The 22,874-nt window shown below is 43.1% G+C and overlaps 1 protein-coding gene across 3 annotated transcripts in view; it reads left to right on the top strand.

Annotated features, from left to right (window-relative positions):
- Positions 1-16,133, top strand: part of LOC6541100 (CUGBP Elav-like family member 2) — a 40,827-nt gene extending 24,694 nt beyond the window's left edge. For 2 of the 3 annotated variants that reach the window (XM_015159438.2, XM_015159439.2), the window contains 5 exons: positions 2,718-2,899; positions 2,961-3,258; positions 3,330-3,536; positions 8,504-8,653; positions 14,562-16,133. In XM_015159438.2, the coding sequence (XP_015014924.1) occupies positions 2,718-2,899; positions 2,961-3,258; positions 3,330-3,536; positions 8,504-8,653; positions 14,562-14,830 (1,106 nt within the window). In that variant the 3' untranslated portion in view covers positions 14,831-16,133. Of the gene's footprint in view, positions 1-2,717; positions 2,900-2,960; positions 3,259-3,329; positions 3,537-4,473; positions 4,510-4,724; positions 4,737-8,503; positions 8,654-14,561 lie in introns of all 3 variants that reach the window. The other variant, XM_026978239.1, reaches the window with a different exon arrangement.
- Positions 16,134-22,874: the final 6,741 nt, after the last annotated feature.

The raw sequence follows: 22,874 nt of genomic DNA, 5'->3' as shown, positions 1-22,874 counted from the left end.
GTTCGAGTGGTCGCTCGGTTAAGTTGAGTTGCATGCAGAAATGGCCATCGCAGGAGCAAGGAAAATAAAGTCCTGCCCGAATGTGTGTGTGTGGATTGTGTGTAGGTTGCAGAAGTGGGTGCACTTTAGTCGCTTCCCTGAGCGCCACCGCCGCCCCTCCTTTTCTGCTTTATGTTTTCAAATTAAAGTCGAAAGCGTGGCAACACTTAATGTGCGCCACTAGAAGCAGATTAGTTGCATTACCCCGAAGCCTGCTCACTGACTCGTCCATTTTCCAGCCACCCGACATTAAGCCGCCCATTTTGGCCGGGCTAAGAGAAGGCGGGGGAGCAGTAGCTGCGACGAGAGAGCCTGGTCCGACATATTAATAATTTAAAACTAAAGCAATTTTGCAGGCAGGACTTAAAGGTAAAGTTTTCCCGCCGCCTTGCTGGCGGAATTTAACTTTAAATGGAATGCCGCTTTAGATTTGCGAGGGCTTACACCTGGGCACTTTGATAACCAGGTCTCCATTGAGTTCAGCACAATTAACTAAGCCATATACAAGCACTTTAATATTGGCACCCACAGACACTAAAACGTGCCTTTCAAAGCATTTATCATAACTTAAATTACACACATTTTCTTGTTACGCTTCCCTGGGTTGAGTCCCTCGACGTCAATGGAAAACGCTCACAATTTGCAGCTGATCGAAACTAATGAGGTCACCGCCACGCCAAGTTTGTTTACTTTTTCGGGAAGAGGGACTTGAATTACGAAATTGGATAGTGGCCCGAATGTGGGTGGGTTTTATATGGGGCATTGGCATTCCGCCACCGCAAGCATCGAATTCAATGAATTTTAAAATTCCTTTTTCCCACTGGATGCGCCGCTGCTGACTGCGCGCAATTTCTGCTAGGATTATGATAATATAGCTCAAGTGCAGTTAGTCGATGTCGCTGCTGCAGTTGCACTTGCAGTTTGCGATAATCATAATAATAATGGTGCAAGTGCTCCTCCGCCCCATCTCCATCACTATAGTGCGGGGTGTGTGGGTTTTTGCATTTGATAACGCTTGGGGATATGATAATAATGATGATGATGATGCAGCATCAGCAGCCGGAATGGCAATTGAATTGGGGGCGATAGCGAGGCAGCCGGAGGAAGGATAGACCCGCATTGCAGCACTATGATGCCTCGAAATGTGGCAAGTGGCAGTGGCAAGTGGCAGACCGAAATGGGGAAAAACAGAGGCATTAGAATCCCCAGCCATTAAGTTGAATTTCAACACTCCTTGCGGTTACTCGCAACTATAAAAGTTCCCATAATATTACGTTTCGAATAATAATAAGTTTAAATACCCGCCATCAGCATGGCAGCAAAGTCAATGACCAGAATGGCTACTTAAAATCAATTTTCACCCCATAAGCAGCTTAATTATAATTTTAATTGATTTCCGAAAACAGATTTTCAAGTGGGCGGCGTCGGGCTCGTCGGAACAATTTTGTCCCCGCAAATTGCGGGCCATAAAACATAATTTCCAATGACTAAAAATTTCACATTTATTGAAGCGATAATATAATAATTTATAACAATGCAAGCGCTATGCGATTTTTCGGATGACGATATCCAAAAATTTCTACCAGCGCAGTTCAAAACTGCGAAAACTAATTGGGTTCTTTTGAAATGAAGGGGGGAATAAATATGCAAGGGCTAATTATGTTACTAAATATTCGCTGGTGCCTAAAAAATAATTTTACATTATTAAATATATATATATGTAAATAAAGGTAAAATGTGGAAAACAGACGACAGCCAAATCCTGCCAATTGAAAAGGGTTCAAACTATTCGAGTCACACAAATTTAATCTGCTCGCAGTAATCGCCTGCACTTTAATTGTATTTAAGCCAATTGATTTGCAATTTGGTTTAGTAAAAGATAGAGCGTCCAACCAACCGAACCGAATCGAACCGATCCGCCCGCACAAACAACCACATCACACGGCATCCCGCTTTCGCCATTCGGAAAAACATTCTCAGCCAATTGCACAATTGATAACAATTAATTTGTGCAGTGCGCATTTTGCGTGTTTGTGCAAATAAATTAGTTGCACATTGGCCTCCTCCGTCGCAACGCCGCCTCGCCGCCTCGCCGCCTCGCCGCCAAACTTGGAGCCCTTTTCGATGGAAAGTGCAAATATTTGGCGAAATGTTAAATGCCTGCCAATTAGTTATCGAGTCCAGACCAGTTTAGCAGCTAGCCAGTGTTTTAATTTATGTAAAATTAATTGAGCATTGCCAAATACTCGAATTAACTAAGCCTGGCTGAGCACGCAGCCCACACTCCGTTTGCTCCATGCCGAACCAGTCCAGTTCAGTGCAGTCCAGTTTGGACCTGGCCCTAACCCACTTGATTGTGGCACTTTCCAATGCCACAACACCGAGCTCCCAGCCAAGGCAATCTCATCGGCTATAGGGTTACACTCGACAATGTGGTTGAGCTGGGGCTTCCGCCAGCGCTTCACGCAGCGATTAACTTACCAAGGCCAAGGCCTTAAACTCGGCTTAGATGTATCTCAATTTAGCATGTTATAAATCAAGCAACTAGCAAGTTCTTTGCTTGGAAAGTACACTATACAGTGTGTGGAGTATAGTTCAAATGTCTGTCAGTAGTGAGGCTAAAAGAGATGAGTTAAACTCAATATGACTAGTATCTCATGCACTCCATTTGATTTCAGAACGCAAACTGTTCGTGGGCATGCTAAACAAGAAGCTGAACGAGAACGACGTTCGCAAACTATTTGAAGTCCACGGAGCCATCGAGGAGTGCACCGTCCTTCGGGACCAGAACGGACAGAGTAAGGGCTGTGCCTTCGTCACATTCGCTACCAAACACGCCGCCATTTCGGCCATTAAAGTGGTGAGTACTGAACACTCTTATCTTGTGGATACATGTATCAAGTATTGCCCTATACCCACAGACCCTGAGCCAGAACAAGATCATGGAGGGCTGCACATCGCCGCTGGTCGTCAAGTTCGCCGATACGCAAAAGGAGAAGGAGCAGAAGAAGATACAGCAGATCCAGGCCAACCTCTGGAACCTGGCCAGCAACATCAACATCCCGCTGGGCCAAACGGCCACCAGCGTGACCACGCCCATCCTGCCCAACCCGCCGCAGCAGCCTTCGCCGGTCCTCGGCGCCGATGCCATCACCCCGGCCTCCATCCAGCTGCTGCAGCAACTGCAGGCGGTTGGCTTGCAGCAGCAGTTGCTGCAAGGTGAGCGGAGCAAACAAAGCTGTTTTGGATTGCATGCAGTAGTACCGATTTTATTTGTTGTTCCCTTGCAGCCCTCACAGGACTGGGCGCCCAGCAGAGCAGCTCGGCGACGGACACAAGCGCAGTTGCGGCCGCCGGACTCTTGACCCCGATGACCGTCCAGAATCTAGCGGCCATTGCGGCCATGACGCAGCCGAGTCTCTCGAATGCCGCCGCGGCAGCCGCCGCTGCCACATCGCCGGGAAGCGCCCAACTGACCAACACGGCTGCGCTGCTCTGTGAGTTACTCCTCCACCTCCTTTAGGAGCAGTTTAGTGGGGTGGAAACGGGGGGAAGACACTTGAAGCGGCTCCATGGCTAATAATTCATCAGGGCTTACCGCAGCCCACAATCCCCCGGCGTATCTCGGCCATCAGTTGCCTCTGCTAATTATCTAATTTTCCCCCATTTCCGTACTGAAGTTTTCTTGTGCGTCACAGGGTGTTACCACTACTCGACTTTCTTTTAGCCTGTTGCTAGTTCTTCTTTGCGGCACACTTTCCCTTTCCCAACGCTTCTTGTGTTTCTTTTATCGATTTCTAATTATCTCGCCGGCACTCAAATATTTTCGCTGTTGTCCTGGTTATTGCCTTTAATGAGTGTCGAACGCTTATTGGATTATGATAAAGTTATTTTCGGATAAATGTGTATTTGGACAATTGTGACAGGATTATATACGTATAATACTTTCGCGGGAATCAAATTCGGAACTTGTTCGCTATAAGTGGATAATACATAGCCGGAATAGTCATCAATATTCATTTGGTCTCCTAATTTAATTCATCATTAATGAGGTAAACTTGCTACTCGAAAACCCGTCAGGGGAATTGCTTTTCTATTTTTGGTTTCTTTGCATACAAATTTGTCATCATGTGACATTCAAAGTGCCCAATTAGCCTAATTTACTGAAGACCTGCTCATCCTTCTTCTGTTTATCCAAGGAAATCCAATTACAATCAAGCCTCGCTGACAAGCTTCTTTGCGTACCAAATCGACTTAAAATAGCCAAATAGGAATTTTTGTTTCCAAAGGGATAGATTGACGTCTTCGACTTGTCCATCCTAATTAGCTTAGGAGATTTTCAGTTCGTCCTTGCTAACCAAATTGTATTCTCTTTGATCTACTTGTGCATTGCTTAACCTGTCGTCTAAATAAATAAATATGGATTTAATGCAGGCCTCTTGGGTAAAAAGGCAGCGGCCAAAAAATCAGGTGAGAATTCTCTTGAATTTATTAAAAGTTTCAAAGCCTTCATACTTTTGTTTTTATTTCGATGATTTACGTTGCTTAAATTGACAAAAAAAACTAGATACGATTAAAATGCACTTATCACTGCAATCGTATGAAAAAATGGTCTGACAAAAGTGTATTTCCTTTTCTCTTCTTTAACATTGCTAATCGCTTGAATAAATATTGATAAAACGCAGCCAAAAAGACAGGTGAGAACTTTACCAAATATTTGCACAGTTTAATAGTGCCGTTATTTTCATTATATTCCGTATCAATTGCATTTTAAATTGAACTTATGTGTTTTTAAAACAATGGCGTTTGTTTTACCTTTCCATAATCTCTCGAAAATTTCAAAGTTTTGCACCATTTGCTTAAGTTTCCACTCGCTTGCCGAGTGATGTGGCTTTCGTTTTCGTTGTGTCATAAAAAGTGTGTGTGTTATTAAGTTTGATAGTTAAAGCCAACGAGCCATTCGACGTAACATTCACGTGCACCGTAACGCGCTTGCTTAACGTCGCCTGCTTTACGTCACCAGTCCGTAGAGACTTGATGGCCGTATCGCCAAGGAGCGACTTTATCTGGAGTACAGGAGACCCTACAACGTACAAAATTACAAGTTACACTCTCTTGCGAAATTAACAACACGGAACTTATTGCACCGAAGGCCTCTGGAGGAGCAGGGGTAGGGCAGGGGCAGGGGGAGGGGGACTGGGAAAATGGGGAAATGGGAAATGGGGGATAAAGGACGAACCAGGCAGTGGCTGCTGCACCGCTCCTTCCTGGCCTCATTGACTTTTTCGCTTTGGGGAAATTGCAATGTTTTCTGCTCACTTCACGGCTTTCATTTCTCACTTCTCAACTTCCGAATTTCAGTTGCAGTTGCAGCTGCAGCTGCAGTTGCTGAAATAAAAGCCGCAATAGGGAATTAAAATATTAAGGCCAAGTGTAGAGTCCTTGCAACAGCGATTTACTTGGCAATAACGTACATAGTTATTTACCGAATTAATTTCAGAAGTGCAATAATTAAATTACAATGAGTTTGTTGAGGATTCTTTATCAGTTTTCCAAAGTACTTGAATATGTTAAAAACTGAGTTGTGGTCGCACAAGAACCCAAAGAAAATTCCCCTTAAATGTGGCAACGAAAGCACCCAAATGAAAGACAAACAAGAATTAAACGTTAAGTCTTCGGGCCACAGAGGCAAAGGAAGTGTCATTGCCTATCTGTGGGCATCGTTGACCGCATTTTCCGCCATTTCCACGCTCACTTCTTAAATATTTTCTTAGCAAGTTCATTCCGAGAGGATCTTAGCTGAGAAGTAGGCGAACAAAAAGCATGGCCAAATAAGAAGAAAAATCTGCGGCTGACTTAACCAGAAAAATGCCAAAAATTAAGCGGATTTCCACTGACTCCACCCCTCTTTTGCCGCTCGGCCCGGCCTTCTTTGCTCAGAGCTTATCTTGTGGGGATTTTCGTGAGTTTTGGCCCTTGTGCACTTGTGCGTGCTCATCGTGTGCCACTTGAACGATTTCCGGGCACTTCATTTAATGAAATATTAAAAATTCTCTGCCCGGGAGCGGATTCGGACTCGAAGGAGATGTCCTCCGTCTGTTACATCCTGCGCCTTGGAGTGAAAAAGAAATTCTGCTCAAAGTGCAGCTGGCAGCGAGGACAGCTGGACAGCAAGGATGCGCCTATCTGCGAATCCTTGCTGCTTTCTGCGTACCCAGTACTTTAAGCTGCATCTTACTACTCGAAATTCAACTTTTACCCCTTCATCTATAACTCCCCTTACGTATAATTTTGCTACGTCTGCAAGTTAACTCCTTTGTTTGTGAGGACTAAACCATTTAGTTTAGAAGATCCTTTTAGTCGAGACTCTTCATCGAGCTCATACAGGGCAACCAAACTTTCCGGTTAGGGTTTTTATTTTCTTTGCCGGGCGGATACATAAACTAAACTTCAAAATCGCTTCCCAAGTTTCCACGAGCAACAAACTTGCTGGTGCGTTCAGATTCTGCCTGCCACAAATAAAAAGGACAACAAATTGAGCCCTCGGCTTTGTTTGTTGATGCAACGCCGCGTATTGCTTATCGGCAGAGGAATAAAAATCTATTTGAATATGGGTTCTGTTGATGGAAAAGATAGTAAATGAAAAAGAAGTAATTTGTAATCTGTAGAAAAAAGCAAAGTATAGATATTCTTGTTGTGTAATTAAAATTTACAACTACCTAATTTGGAGAACAAGACATTTTGTCCTTTTGTGTAGGGTGAATTTCAAAATAAGAATAATAAGTGCACTTCCTCCACAACCTTTGCTTGATTTTCCACAAGCAGCGCTCGCTAAAGCTTAAGAGCATCCAATTCAAAAAGTTTTCGAAGCTCACTCCTTTGACCTCTCCTCAGAGTTGAGTAACTACAAAAAAAAAAGGGGGAAAAGCCAAGCCAACAGCAACAACCGAAAATCTTAATCAAAGTTTGGTTCAAGTGCAGTAAACTATGTAGTTTATACTACCAACCTCCGGCCCTTCAAACTGATTTAGGGTTTCAACACGTTCTGAGCTTTTCTTTTCCGTAGCCCCGCTCTCCATTACGTTTGTTTATACACATTTTTGCACTTTTTGCACTTGAAAATCAACAGGAACTATAACAATAACAGTGGGAACAAAAAGTCTTGTGCCTGCAAGTGGCAAATAAGATGAATAAGCAACTGGAAATTGTGCAATTTCGTACTTGAAGTCGGCGAACAAATTTCCAACTCCGAACTAAAAACTTACTTGCAAATACAAAACAGACAACATCCGGGCCAGAAAATAGTTTTAGGCTACGTTTCCGACTTCTTATTCCATCCTCTCGGCTGTTTCTTCAATCTGGCATTGTTTGTTGTTTCTGGCCGACCAGGCCGGACCGGACCACTCATGTGGATTATTATTGGCCAACTTAGTTGGCCAGATCCTTGATGAGTATTGTGCAGTGTGTCCGGCATATATGTATATATTCCAGTCTTCACTGGCTGACTTTTGGTGCCTTTCTTTGTGAAACTTTGAACAGCAATTAAAACAATTTCCGGTTCAAATATGTGCAAAACTTTTCGCCTAATCGCTACGGGAATTGTCTGTCTTGTATTTAAATCAGTAAACTTTCCGATTGATTGATTTAAAATGAAACAAGCAAAGGACTCGCTTTTTTTCCAAAAATATTGCAATATTTGTTTATATTTTTTAAATATTTCATTAGTACCCCAACTTTGGGATATTGAGTGCGGTGCTCTGGTTTTTCAAATACACTAAGGTCTGCAAAACTCATTAATAACGACGATCACGGGCTGCGACCCCAAGGGGGCGTTAAAATGGCCAAGAGGGGCGGTGGTCTGGGCCGGATTGCAAACCACAAAATTGCATTGCATGACGGGCAATGGCGGCGAACACGCAAAAACAACTAAATAACAAACAACAGGCGTCAAATTACACAAAACCCGAAACCAGAACACAACCAACATTACTCAGAGACAAATTAATTTCAGATTGGCTATTGCGGATGTCATGTGTGTGTGATGCGTGTGTGTGCTTTGTAAAATAATCAAATGTCACCCCGCGTGGCAGGGCACAAAATTCGATGATTAATTACGTCTGACGAAACGCAACAAACTAAATAATAATTATACAGTGAAATTGGATATGATGCATTGCGGCAACTGGTTGCCAAGTGGCCAAATAATGGATGTGTCCAAACTCGGGGGCTCTTTAGCAATTCCAGAGTCCTGCAATTAAATTCTTACAGAAAGAACAAAGCTATAAGGGTTCAGGCTGATTTTTGTTTGATTTAATTTGATTTATTTATCTATTTCATTTATTTTAGCAAACACAGCTAAATGCAAGCTACACACTGTCCAAGAGCCACGCCTATAACTTCGTTATGCAATTTGAAAGTACCACCTACTAAATTACTAAATGGCATTCCCTCTCTCATTATCTAGGGTCCGATCCGAATCCTCTGGCATCGGCATACATGTCAACTGCCGCCGGTCTGCCGCAATTCGGGAGCGCCAGTGCATTGTCCACTTCGCCGCTGGCCAGCGTTGCCCTCAGCGCCGCCGCCGCCGCCGCAGCGGGAAAGCAGATTGAAGGTGAGTCCCCCCCGCCGCCCAGGAAAACACACTGAGAGAAATGCATTTGACTGGCCTTCAGTAAGGTCAGATACCCCAAGGGTTCAATGGGTTTTAAAGCGTAATTCCGTGAATCCATTTTGGCGCGACGCATATAATTTGGAAAACCTCAAATTTAAAGCGGATTCCTGTGTGCGTAGAGGGCAGACTTAATATCCGGTATACATTTGTAATTTGGTAGGTAATTAGAGTGTTAGTGGGGCAGTGAGGGAGGTGGGGAACCTGCCGGCGCACGATAGAAATAGAAATGTCCAACAGCCTGACATTTTGATAAATGTAGTAAAATGCCCGAATGAATGCCGCTGCGGTTGCCACTCCAATACCAAATCGTTGGCGCTTTATCTTGTTCTTTCTGCACTTTGAATACCCTAACCAAAAAATGTGTGGCATGTAGGGTTATTTGAACATGCTAGTGCTAGTAAAGTGCACCGCAAATACTTTTATTGTGCGCCATTATATCTATATTACATTTTGAAGCTTACACAACCAACTCCTTGCAATAGCAAATGAAAAACAGGGTATATGCCTGCCCACACTCGCGGGTCCAATAGTATTTGTTTCTGCTGCTGATGCAACATCACATGCATTAAACCCGCTCATTGCTGTCAGCGTCATTCGCTCGTGATGCGGTTATTTTTGCATCCTTTTTGCATCCTTTTTGCATCCTTTTTTGCTGCTTTCTGCTCGTTGCCCCTGCATTATGTCCACCCACTTCCCGCCCACAGCCTTCATTCCGAATCCCACTTGTCATGGACATTTTGTGGATGTCTGTCTAATCTACTTAGTTTTAGTTGTGCCATTGTTTCCATCGCTCTGGCTGCTGTGCTGGAGGCGAAGGCCTTATTTTTCATATGAAAAGTCATCTATCAAATGCTATGCAGCTGGATAAAATGTGCAATTCGGAAGGAGATTGGGTCCGAGCGTCAGTTGGGCCTTTTCCGTAGCGCAGAGCGGAGGATTTTCGAGCTCGTACAAATCAAAATCCCCAACATCTTAACCATCTCACAAGCACTTCAATCTCCACGCCACGCCCACTCGCTTGTACGGATGCACGACGCCCCCTTAATCCGCAATCGAATGTCTTCTGCTGACACAAATCCTTCAATGCCATAAGCCAATGCCTGGGAGAGATGTAGCAAAAATCAATAAGATCAATCATCTTGTATGCTCCCCATCATCCCATCTCGCACTTGCTAAGTTGAATTTATGAGGAGCGTTTTGGTGGGGCTTAAATTTTTATCAGCTCCCGACACAGTGTAAATATTACACACACTTGACACACAATTCCATTAGTCAGACGTCGCTGTCGATATCGGGAAATATATGTGTGCATATACGCCCCTCGTGTGTGTGTGTGTGTGTGTGTGGCACACATAACATTAAAGTTGCAGCAGGGAGATGCTCGAAATGCTGGCCAAAATGCAACGGAAAATGTTTTGGCATTGCACTTTTTGCTGTATTTCCGGTTACATAAGCAAACATCATTTGAGTGCATGGGTGTGACTGGATGCTCCGAGTGATGCACGTGCAGTGGAACAAATTTGGCAGCAATTACAATAAATACATCATTTTATTGGGTAAAGTTTCCAAAGCAGTGTGCAAATACCTGGCGAACCATATTTTCCGCTTATTCCAATTGATGTTTAAACTATTTTGACTGATATTAGCTGATGTTTTTCGCTCTGTGCGCTGCACCATATAGTGAGATATATTTTTGCAGCTGAGTGACTCGCTCGCCCTTCGTCGCCCCAACTTCATCTTCGCATCCTGTGACTCTTCACTTTTGCCCGCCTCGTCCTTTTGTGCGACTCCTTGTTTGCTCTGCTGACTCATGACGTCGCCGAAATTCCCTCCTGACCAACTGCAGCAACAACTGTCCGGGGCACGGGGAGTAACCAGTCCGGGAACAGCGAGGATTGTGCGGTCCTGTCTGTGGAAGCACAACAAATTGCTCCTGCTAGCCGAAATGCGAAATGCCATGTTGCGCGTCGCTTGGTTGGGTTGTGAAAAACTATCATAGATGACTTGGAGCTGCTTAAATGGAAGTCGAAGTAATGAACGGGAAGGGAGCAGCTCCGAGCTCTGAGCTCCATATAATTATTGGGCGGAATAAGGGGGACTACGAGTATAGACAGAAAGTGGTTGATGGGTAATTGACTCTGATTTGGCCAGTAGATTAGCTTCAGCATAGAATGGGTTCGGTATTTTAGAAGAATTTAAAGTTGCATTTCACCTTTTGTTTAGTTTTATTTTTATAAGCTTTATCATGACAATTTAAATTTATAAAACTTTAATGAAATATTTGCACTGCTTAAATGCAAAGTGATCGATCTGTGCTGGTGGGAAAAATGCGCTTGAGCAAACTGTAAAAGTGTCGGATTTGTGCAATCTATGTGGCAGAAAAGGGCAGGAAAAACTGCAGCAACAATGTCTGGGGCAGATAAATTCCCAGCATGCGAAATTTATCAAATGACGACAGCGCCACAATACAAAGAGGTTGGGCTCGGGCGCAGGAAACAACTTATAAGCATGTAGACAGGCCCAGACGACAGGCACAAAATTAAGCAGGAAACACAGGCAGAAGCAGCAGAATGAAATAAATAAATATGAAAATATGGAAAATATGTTGTAAAATATAAAAAAAATCACAAGCGGCACTGGGCTGCCCTTAAAGGCACCTTCCGCCAAGTGGAGGGAGAACTCTGGCGGAGAAGGGCACGAATACGAGTATGACAGTGACAGACGATGGGAATCCTCCGCCTCCGCCGCCGCCTCCGACTTCTTCGCTTGGGTGACCCTAAGGCGGCAGCGGTCGCCTCTTCTTCCGGCTGCATCCGGATTAAAGTCATGTGCATAAGCCGGAAGTTGGAATATAAAATAACCAAATGTTGTATGTGCCCAGAAAGTGGGCGGAGTGGGCGGTTCTGGGAGCAAAGGACATCGCAGATTTGCGACTTATGCGCTGGGAGGTGGGCGGAATGGTTATAAAGCGTTTGTGTATGCAAGTGAGTAGTTGTGGTTACGAGGCAGCAGAAATTAAGACAATCCACATTTTGCACCGCATTCAAGCAAAAACATTTAATCACCACTTAGTTCCAAGGGTAAACATCCTAATATTTTACCACAACTCATCAGGAACATTGTAGAAAAGTGAAGGAATTTTATTACCTAGTTTACGCCATACTATACATCATATAATATATATAGTATAGTATTTTAGCATTTTCCAGCTTCGAAAGAATTTCTCGCTATGCAACTTTATGCACAACTCGCATTAAAATCAATAAAGATACTCAGATATATGTGCGGCAGATCTGGAACTGTAGCTTATGTGCCATAGATTCCATTTGGCTTCCTTCCGCCTCGCTCGTGCCCTTGAGAGGAATAGGAAAATAAAGGAAGACTTTCCCCAGCTCGCTGCTCGTTGAGCGCGACAGCCAGGAAAATGGCAAAAAATGCTGCTGCAAACTGCGCAAGGGAGGGGGAATGGGGAAAGGGGAACGGGGAATGTGCATCTGCAACTAACATCTCCCTTCAGCAATCCCGCCCAGATGCGAGTGCATCAATGGCGAAAAGGGCAGGCGACATTGCCAAGGCGGATGGCGCATCTTTGCTCGGCGGAAGAGGAAAATGCAATATAGGAAATCGTTTTTCGCACACTGAAAAATTGCAACTGCAAGAGGGGGGAAAATATTGTGATTTAAGAAAAAACAAAACAGGAAGTTTGCTTCTATGTGCCGAGGAATGGTGGAGGATTCCGAGAAGTTACACATTTCTGGTTACCAAAATGTGTGGAAAACATTTTGCAGTTGACAGCTAACTGAATTTATAGAAAGTTGAGTCGAACCCCCCAACCTGCACATGGATTTAGATTTGAATATAAATTTGGTGTTTAAGGAAATGCCTTGCTGAATAAATAGGTTGAAGCATGGAAATAACTTATTTCAAATAAGTAACCTTATTAATTCCTAAAATGTAGCCTCCTCAAAGATACGTGTTTTCCACCCATTTGAAATTTAACTGGCACATAACCGAGTGCCACTCAGAATTGTTGCCTTGAGAACAACTCCTGCCTGCCCTCCACATCCACATTTGTCCCTTCATCTAATTATACGAGTATGCCGTGTCGAGCCACACGTGTCGCTTGTTAGTCGCGTAATTCAATAGCTTGAAGCATTTTTAATTGGACTTTTTGCTCCCCGTTTGGCTAGGCGGCGTACTCACCCTGTCCGCCGGAGCCCAAATTAATTGATGGGTGTGCAAATTACAAAGCAACAAGTGTGCATCACGAGCCCCGAGTCAATTAATTTTAAAGTCCTGGCAACGTCAACGGCTTGTGACCGGCGGAGATGCCTCCGGAGGAGCAGCAGCTTTCTTCGCCATTCAATTTGGCTTCATTTTGTAATCGCATCAGCGTCGGCAATCTGTCAGCAGTCAGTTTACCTCGAGGTGGCGTGTCATTGGGCGGAGTGGAGTGGTGTGGAGTGGGCTGGAGTGGGCGGAACGAGGACGCACCCACCGGGATTGCAGGCCTACGGTGGCCCAGTCATACATCAAGGTGATCAATAGCACTGCTCCTGGCGAACGATGATGATGGAGTGAGAGTTATGGTTGTGTGGCAGTGGGTTGGCTGGTTGGTTGGCTCCTGGTTGAATGTCCCGGAACCAGCACTACAAACCTATTCGGTTTCAGCGAGTGTTCGGGGGTACTCATAATGACAAAGCGGACTTCATGAGGGAAAATGAATATCTGTATGATTGGAAACCTCATTTTCTGGCAGCAGAAAACCAGAAATGCCACACAATTCTAACTGAGAACTGGCCTTTATTTGGTGACACAAGGTTGCTTTCATTAAAAATGCACCAAGCATTACCCCACAGCTAGTTTGGCATTAAAGCTTGAACGATAAGCTGTCATCTTGGGTTTTTCTCAACCACATGCATTTTTAAATCCTTACTGCACACATTGTTTTTCCCTTTTCCTGTTTTGTGTTTCATCCGGCTGAAATTGAAAGACCGCAAAATGCCAGATGCCATTCGAAGCGTTTTGCTGTCATTAAAAAGCATCTCGAAAGTGAAAACGCGACTGCTGACGCAGCTTGCACCCCTCTCTGTCTATCCGCTCGCCCCGTCTCTTTCCGTCCCGAGCTGGTTGCTTGCGAATTTTGGATGCTGGTGGGTTGCATTACTGCTGACTGCTGACTGCTCATTGCCAGTGACGTTGACAGTAATTTGCACGAAAAGTGCAACCGCAGCACGAGGCGCGAGCCATGTTAATGTGCGTGTGACAGGGACAGGGATATGACAGGGCGACGGAGTGACAGGGACGGAGTGACGATGATAATGCTGCGAAGATAATGATGACGATGTCAGCAGTTGCAACAGCACGTGCTCCTAAACAGAGTGCCACGCCCACAGCCCACAGCCCCCACACACGTACGGCGGCCAGATGAGTGGAGCGACAGAGAGGGCGAGACAAGTGCGAAAGAGATGGATAGATGGGGCGCCTAGGTGGCTGGGCGCATCATATCCGCTTCCGTTTTGCCAATCAGCTGGCACTGGCCCACTTAGCCCTCTTCCTTATCTCCGCCACTCTGTCCGTAGCTGCATTTTCCGCGGCCACGAGGAAAACTCTGCTTATTAATTGCTAGCACCTGAAAGGTGAGGCGGCTACATTGTATGCAAGTGGCAGCGGTAACAACAGAGCAAATTGTAAGGAGGAAACTGAGAAGAGCTCAAGAAAATATATAATACTATACACGTATATAAAGCCATAAGTGAAATAATATATAATATTGCGTATATATAAGCATTTAATTTGTTGTCAGTGAAATATTTTATAACATTGCGCTGCTTTTTAATTATTTCAGGACCCGAGGGCTGCAACCTTTTCATCTACCATCTGCCGCAGGAGTTCACCGACACGGATCTGGCCTCCACGTTCCTGCCCTTCGGCAATGTGATCTCGGCCAAGGTGTTCATCGACAAGCAGACCAGCCTGTCCAAGTGCTTCGGCTTCGTCTCGTTCGACAATCCGGACTCGGCCCAGGTGGCCATAAAGGCGATGAACGGTTTCCAGGTGGGCACCAAGCGCCTCAAGGTGCAGCTGAAGAAGCCCAAGGACTCGAAGCCCTACTAGAGGCCACCGTCGGCAGCGAGCTTACCCCCGGACACATCGAGTAGAGGAGCACTGAGATTTGTGAAATATGGAGTAGTCAATGAATGAAGAGTGGCCCGTGTAGAGCGCGCGTTGCAAGAGTAAACGATGATGCGAAGGCCAACGTTGTACGTATCAACAAAACCAATCAAAGCAAAACCAAGAGCAGAAAAAGACATGAAATCTGTGCCAAACAAAAAGACAGAATCACTTATGATTTAGCACGTTAAATGTTGAATTAGAAACAAAAAAAAAAAAAAAGAACAAAAAAATACAGAAATCAAAAACTCAAAAACGAAATCAAAAAGAAACGAATAATACAACACTTAGACCGTAGATTAGTTAACTTTCTGTTGAAGTTCCCTTCGAACCCAAACTTTTACGACTCGTTTTCCTAATTTTAAACTGTCGTACGAGTTGGTTGAACCATTGCCTTTTATTAAATATTTTGTATACATCCTCATGACTCACAAACGAAAGAAACAAAAAAATAAAAAACAAACAAAAAAATTAAATTACAAGATCTGTTCGAGTGTTAGGCTTAAGTTTTTGATATAACTAATAATTTAATACACACTCTTTCTCTGTTTGATTTGTTCATCACTCATGTTGCAAGTCACAATGAAGTTTTTTATTATAACTATATACCCACATGATATATATGCTAGTTATAGTTACAAGTTACTCGTTTTGTTCAATGGATTATCTCTTTTTATATATCTACATTTATGCTGACGCGCATAATTAGTTTTTAGTTATCTGATTTGTTACACCCCCAAACTAACTCACATATTTTATTTGTAATGAAAAATGGAAATGTTTTTGTTAACCACATTAGAGGTACAACTTTAGTTTTATAATTAGTTGAACAAACCAATTCACATACGCTTCTCAGTGTTATTTAAGCGATTTGTAAAGGAAACGAACTATGCCTAAAAAGACAACAAACCAAATGAAAATGAAAAAGAAAAAGGAAAACTTGTTATTTATGTTGAAGTCTTATTATTGGAGTTTATTATTTTATTTTTAGTTTCTATCAATTGCCACATCATCCAAATTTACGCAAATCTGGTATTATATTATAACATATGATTCATTTCATGGTAAACTCTTTGTTTTAGTTGAAGGTTAATTGGCTTTTTGTCGTTGCACATCTTGAAGTAGATAAGTGCCTTATGTAGCATACTTTGTTTATGTAAAAATCATGCACATATGTAAACATTCATACCACAGCATACATATCTAAATAAAGTTCTGTTCTCTGTTTCAAATGCACAAAACTCGACTTAAACAGCGTGCTTAAAATTTTGTTTATGTTATGTTGGTTATTATTAAGAAAGGTAATTATTTGTGATGTAGGCTTCTGCATTCGACCACTTTATTCATAAGCTCCTAATGCTATTTTTCATTTTATTCTTTCCAGACACTACACGCTTCATTCACACAACCTGATACTCACTTTATAAAATTAAAACTAATTTATATACTTTGCTTATACTCCTTAGATGGTATGTTGTTTGCAAAGTTACGCCAATAATTTAATTTTTGGAAAGGCAATTTCAAGTGGTAGTTGATGCAAGCCGCCAATTGAAAGGTAAGCTAAACAATATCTTCTTATCTGGATATACAAATCTAATTTAATATCATTTCAGTTGTACGCAAATCGTTTATGCAAGACGCATTGGTCCCCGAAGTATGTAAATAATGGCCGCTTGAGTCTCGAGAATCCTAAAAGAGATTGCCTATTCCACTGCTGTCGCATATAAATTTCCGAGAACTGTACATTTAAATACCACAAAAATAATGGAAAAGTTGTAAAAAAAACAAATATGCAATCATGTTGTACGATAGCCAAGAAAGCCATTTTATAAGCTTGTAAAGCAAACTAATTTTAACAAAGTAAATTTATGAAAATACTGAATAATATCTACGCTTCAGTTGGTGGTCTCGAATTCAATAAATTGGTTTTAAAGCTGAACAAAGCATTGACAAATCAGATGGATAGCTAAGTTATTTTGCGTTTGTAACTGAGTTTCCAAATTGATCGTTAGTCTTTGTTTCAAGTAGAGTCTAAGCTGTGTGCATTTTAAATAGTAACTATCTGGATGTGGCTTTAAATTAAACATAATTTCAACGCAGAAATTAGCATTCACCTAGGAGTAAGCTTGACAACATGAAGTGTTCTGTGTGTAATTAAATGTGTAATTAATAATTAGCAAGTAAGTGTACTTTTTTAGAGAAACAAAGCAAGGCTGTGTGTTCTGACTAGAATTTAAGCGAATTTCACTTTTGGACAAATGAAATTAGAATGCAATTTAAAATACAAGTTTGGAATTAGATATTATTTGCCGAGGCTACATTAAGGCAGTAAACAGCGAGAACGTAATTCTAGTGATAAAACGCAGTTAGTTAAGCGAATGGATTATATGTATTTATTGAGTCTTCAGTGTATATTGCTACACAAAACAACACACCCCCACACAAACACACATCAGCATCCGAACAGAATAAGTAAATCAATAAAAGGTGTCATGATTTTTATTAAAAAAAAGGAGAGCGCGTTTTTACTGGCCCAAACTTACACAAACTGGCGCTGGATAATTTATCAAAAAAATGTCTTGAGCCAAAAAAGTTTGCGAGGGAAAACTTTGAGGCAGCGCAAGTCAGGAAAAATGAACGGAAAACATACAAAATGTTGACGACTGAGGGAGAGAACGAGAGTAACTAAAGGAAAACTTCAACAATAAACGAAATATTTTGCTAAACTTGCGATTTGCATATGAGAAACTTTATGCCAATTGTGGAGCGGCCGCGGGACGGGTGAACCGAGGGTGCTGAATCCTGGTCTCGGTCCTGGCGAGATTCTAAAAACCGGGTGCCAGGACGTGTAAACAAATTCACCAACTACGTGACGCAGCAGTTCGTTTTGCTCCTGCTCCTCCGCAGGCCTTGCGTAATCCAAATCCAAGTCGAGTCTTAACGCAAGATTTATTCCCATTTAAATCATGCGTGGAAAACTTTTCCTCAGCTTCTGTCGACAGCAAATGCCAAGGGGCGGCGACGGAGCAGCATACACAGCAATAATTTCGTCTTGGCATATTCAAATATTTTGGCATTTGATTAAGCCAAAAAGTTTTGGCAATCCTCTAGCCAAATCCCAACAGATAAACGCAGCAGCAATGGTAAGAGGGCTTAGACTTTGATTGTTGGCAATTGATCGAATGCTGCATGCACCTTATGTTTTATGATTTGGCGTGCAATTTTGTTGCTAAAGATTTTGGGAAATGTTATGAGTTGGCCGTTAAGGTAGTTGGTATTGTTGCAATACCAAAAGCGCTCCTCAATTAAATGGCTTTCAATTCTAGGTAGCCCAGAAACCATGATGGGAATAAGACAGCGTTTCCATGGAAACCCTCCCAACTAGCGCTTAGTCTGAACCGCTCTCGCTTCCATCTCCATCAGTTTCTGGTTAACAATTTGCCAACGTTTGATGAGATCTTTTGTTATGCTCCACTGGCTAAATCGCTATTTAGGCCACTAAATTTGAGCCGCATCAGCGAAGCGCGTTTCACCCACGCCCCCGTGGGATTGGTAGAACATGTATGCAGGATGTATTCCCATCTAGACGTGAACACGAACACGGACAGGGACATGAACACGAACTCCAACACCCACAGCAACACCAACACCAACACTGACACGGTCATGAACAATATGGGGGAAAAGGCCTGGTCTGGAAAAGCGTTTCTGGGGAAACAGCGCCAGATTAGCAAAGTTTGTAATTACGTTGGTAATTGATTAGGTTCGAACAACAAACTGCTAATAAGATTATTGCAGTTGAGAACAAACCGAGCTGAAAAAACAAAAGCCCAGCCCCTCACCCACCGCCCTCCAATCCGCCAAATTATCCTCCAACTGCGCCAGAGAATGGGATGAGATGGGAGCAGATTGGGGCGCCAAAATTGAACCGATTTGTGGCACAAGTTCTGCATACAGTCGGAAAAAAACCATATGCAATGTGTTAGATTTGATAGCAGAAACCGAAATGGACGTGACTGCCAGTACTTAGCAAAACACAACATTTCTCCGAGTGTAGCTAGCAGCATCCTTCCCGAATGGCCCATTCCCATCCTGCGCTCCAGCATCCGCTGTTTGTTTGCACAATTTACCCAACGGGGGCGTGAGGAGTAAGGGGCGTGGCTGGGGCCACAGTAAGCTCACGCAAGCCGGAAGAACAACAATCGACCACCGAAATAACAATGGATTTGGCGCGTTTGCCCGTTTTTGGCATTGGGCGTATTGTTAATGGCACTGCACGCACATCGATGGGCTCCCCCAAAATCAAGAGGCCGGGTATAGATGGGTGTAGATTGTTAGGGGGTGGGCTTGCAGCATCACAGATACAAACGCACACACGCACACACACACACAGAAAAGACAAACAATTTAGCGGCGTTGCAATGTCGACCAACAATCTGTGGCCAGGAAGATGGTGTGCAAAGCAAAAGTTGTGGCACTGACTTAGAAGTGGGAAGTGAGCCACAAAACAAGGCAAATGCTAATGGGTTCTATTGCTCAGCCCACTGGAAATTGTGCGGACTCACAAAGGACAAAAACAGGTGGTATTAATTGGCAAAAAAAACTTTTCTTTTAGCTATAATAAATAAACTGTGTTTACAATATAACAACTAATTTAGGGAGAAGAGAAATAAGACTTTAAATACACCTAATATATTACTTAATTTCTAATTATATATTATAATTACAAGCCAGCGGCTTAAGTTCTTTAAAAGAAATTAAGAAAATATTTATCCCCTCTGCAGCTTTAGGTTTTCCTTTGTTTTCCCTACCTAGTGCATCGTAACTTTCCTAGCGCAAATCAATCAGCAGCCCAATAGCTTTTCCTACTGGCCATATCTTTGGTGTTCGCAGGACACCGCAACCGATCGGCTTTCTCCCATGCACCCAACTTCATGGAGAGCGACAACAGCTGATTAAAACCCTTGGCAGTCCGTTTCCTGTTCCCATCGCATCCTGGCCCTTATCGCATCCTGCCCGTCATCGTCATCGATCACACTCCAAATCGAACTCGAATTGCACTCGCATACGCACAACGGTGCAGCCACACACATACAGTACATGCAGTGCACTGAAAAAAAGGGAGTTCACTTTTTTTACGAACGATGTTGGTTTTCGTTCCTAAAATGGTTCATTCACTTAGGAGTGCGAAAATATGTCTGCTTACGTTGTAAATCATTACATTTGTAAGCGGAACTAAAAATAATGGAGGGCTTTGCACGGCATGTGGAATCCAGCTTATTCCTCTCAGTGTACTCAGCAAAGTGAATTCGATTTTGAAGGAGAAACCGAAACTCGCTGGGGAATCGCTGCAATTTTGCACGTGAACACGCTCAGCGTTCTTCGTCCGCCACACCGACCCCTATATATCCGTATCACTTCCAGTTCACTTGACAGATATGGTGGGGGCGGCGGGGGGCGTGGCCGAACGCCTTTCCCGACTCGCTGCTTCTGCAGCTCCTGTTTTGAAATGCATTGGCAGAGACATGAACGGATGGCTTTGGGACGGCGAGTGGCAGTGCAAGAGATCAGGGGTTAGGAGGTGCAATTGTTATTTTTCTGGGGGTTCTCCTGGGTCAGGAAGGGAGGGGGGTCATGTTAGCGAAGGTAAAAAATCTCGGCAACTAACCTAGTTTTTGTGCTTTTCATGCCACAGTTCCCTCTTCATGCAGCCAACTACTCGTATTTTTGTGTGTGCGGCTTTTATGACAGGCGGTTCAGTTTTCCCCCCATCAATATGATTGCCTTGCCCACTGAGTGTGTGTGTGTGTGTGTGTGTGGGTGTGTGTGTTTGGATTCGAGTGAGAGTTTGAAATCCCTTACTTGTGGCATATTGCATATTGATTTCGCAAATGTGCCGGGGAGTTGCTGTTGGGAGTTGAATTCATGGGAGATCCTTGCTACTTCTGGAAAACCCTCTCCTGAAACTGTGATTAAATCATGATCCCAAGGGGATCACGCCATTATTTTCGACTTGATTAAAAGATCATAGGCTGCAATGCATAATTTGCCAAAAGGAATAAATATAAATACACCTTTAAAATTGGAAAATTTATTGGCAATCTTGGCCAAGTCCAACGTGGTCAAACCTAACCACTTCCGCCCAACCATCCCAATCACATCAAAGTTCGAGCAGTTTTCCCGCTTGCATCGGTTTTCCTTTTTAGTTACAATAACACAATTTATGCTTCCTGTTGTTGACTCGAGTTTTCCCCGCCGCCGCCTGCGTTTTATTATACAAAATGTTATTTATTTATTTATTTTTGCGGCAAAACTTATTTTCCTGCTTCGCATTTCCCGTTCCCGTCTGCCGATGATTACGCAGATTTTCCGGGGCGGGTGCAAGAAGCCGCTGGCCAAATCAAAATAAAAAGGAAAATAAAACAACGGAAAAACAGAAACATTAAAAGCAGCCGCCACCGCTCAATTGAAGTAGCGAAGGGGTCGGAAAAATGGAAATGAAGAGCGGGGAAATCCGCTGCTTGAAATCTTGCCAGTTGTTTTCTTTGAAATCGAGCGCTGCACGTGGAAAATAACAAGCGCCAGACGAGGAAAACTTTGTCATACACCAGCAAGAAAATAAGGAGGCCCAGGGGAGAAAAACTTTTGCATATTTCCATGAAAATACTTGCCGTTTTCGATGCTCAATTTAACTGCCTCACATTCGACCATCAAATTTGAGCCACACAAAATTCCATTTCATTTCACTCATATGCAGCATTTTCTTCAACGCTCCTTTCATTTCATTTGATATTTGCCGGCTGTCGGTCCCAATCTAAATTAAATCAAATTCATGTGACAAAATGGCTTAAAATGCATTTTATTACACATTCATACGGCTCGATTCGGTTCGGTTGGATTTGGTTCAGTTCAGTTGCTGCTGTCCAATTTGTTGCTGCTCGGTGTGCAGTCATAAATTTGCAGCCAGCATTTTGCAACATGAGAAAAACTCAATTAAAATGGACTTTAGCTTTATTTCTGCGTGACAAGACGCAAATCAGAATATCTCACTCATTTCCATCCGCCTGTCAGTCGACTTTTGCAACGCTCTGTTCAAAACTCTGTCCGAGCCGCAAAATGTACATCAAATATAAATATAGCAAGATGGGTCTGAGCTTTTCCAAAAATTAGATGAAAGAACATTAGATGCCCTGTGCTTAAGATATATTTATTTAAGATATAAAGAGCAAAGTTACAAAGTTATGCTGCCTATCTCATTACTGAATTATCTAGCGCAATTCAGCGCCCATTTGCAATTTGAAAAATGTAACTATTACAGGAGTAAGAGCAATGTAAAGGGGCCTTTTCCTTTGAGAGGGCATTCGCATTTGACCGGCCTGTGCTGTCTTCATTTGTAATGCATTCATCTTTTTCCTGCATATGTCTCGAAGTGGGGCTTTGAAATTTGGGCTCCCTGTGTCCAAAAACTGCCACACGATACGGACAACAAGTAGACAAGTTACTGACAACACACAGACTCCCTCGGCCCTATTCGCCCATTCCAAACACCAAACATCAAACACCCGGTTCTACACACACTGGGCCAGACTTATTTCTGCTTAATTCTGTGGTCTACTGCAGCAACATTTTTTGGCTTAGAGTTTACAGTTTTGGAGCTGCTCCAACTTCGTCGACTGTCTCCTTCTGACGTTCGGTTTGCGGGTTTTGGGGTAGTGGGGATACTGGGGTACTGTTAAGAAATCAACTTTCTGGCTTTTGCGGTTTTTGGGGTTGGGGCTGGGCTTAAAAACGGAATTTTCCTTCTAATTGGCGCACTTTTGTTTAGCATATTACGTATACGCCTTGGGGACTGCGCAGAGATTTCCTTTTTAGTTCCAACACGTTTTTTTCGGTTAGAGTATGTGTGTGGATTAAAAGTCTTGCAAACGTCTAACAAGCTGAGCAATTACCATGTTTTATATGCCTAATGAGAAGCAGTTCAAGTAAA

The sequence above is a fragment of the Drosophila erecta genome, unplaced genomic scaffold (assembly GCF_003286155.1).
Source record: "Drosophila erecta strain 14021-0224.00,06,07 unplaced genomic scaffold, DereRS2 tig00000055-arrow-pilon, whole genome shotgun sequence".
Classification (NCBI taxonomy): domain Eukaryota; kingdom Metazoa; phylum Arthropoda; class Insecta; order Diptera; family Drosophilidae; genus Drosophila; species Drosophila erecta.
The sequence above is the reverse complement of the archived record's forward strand: the minus strand, read 5'-3'. Positions and strand labels throughout refer to the sequence as shown.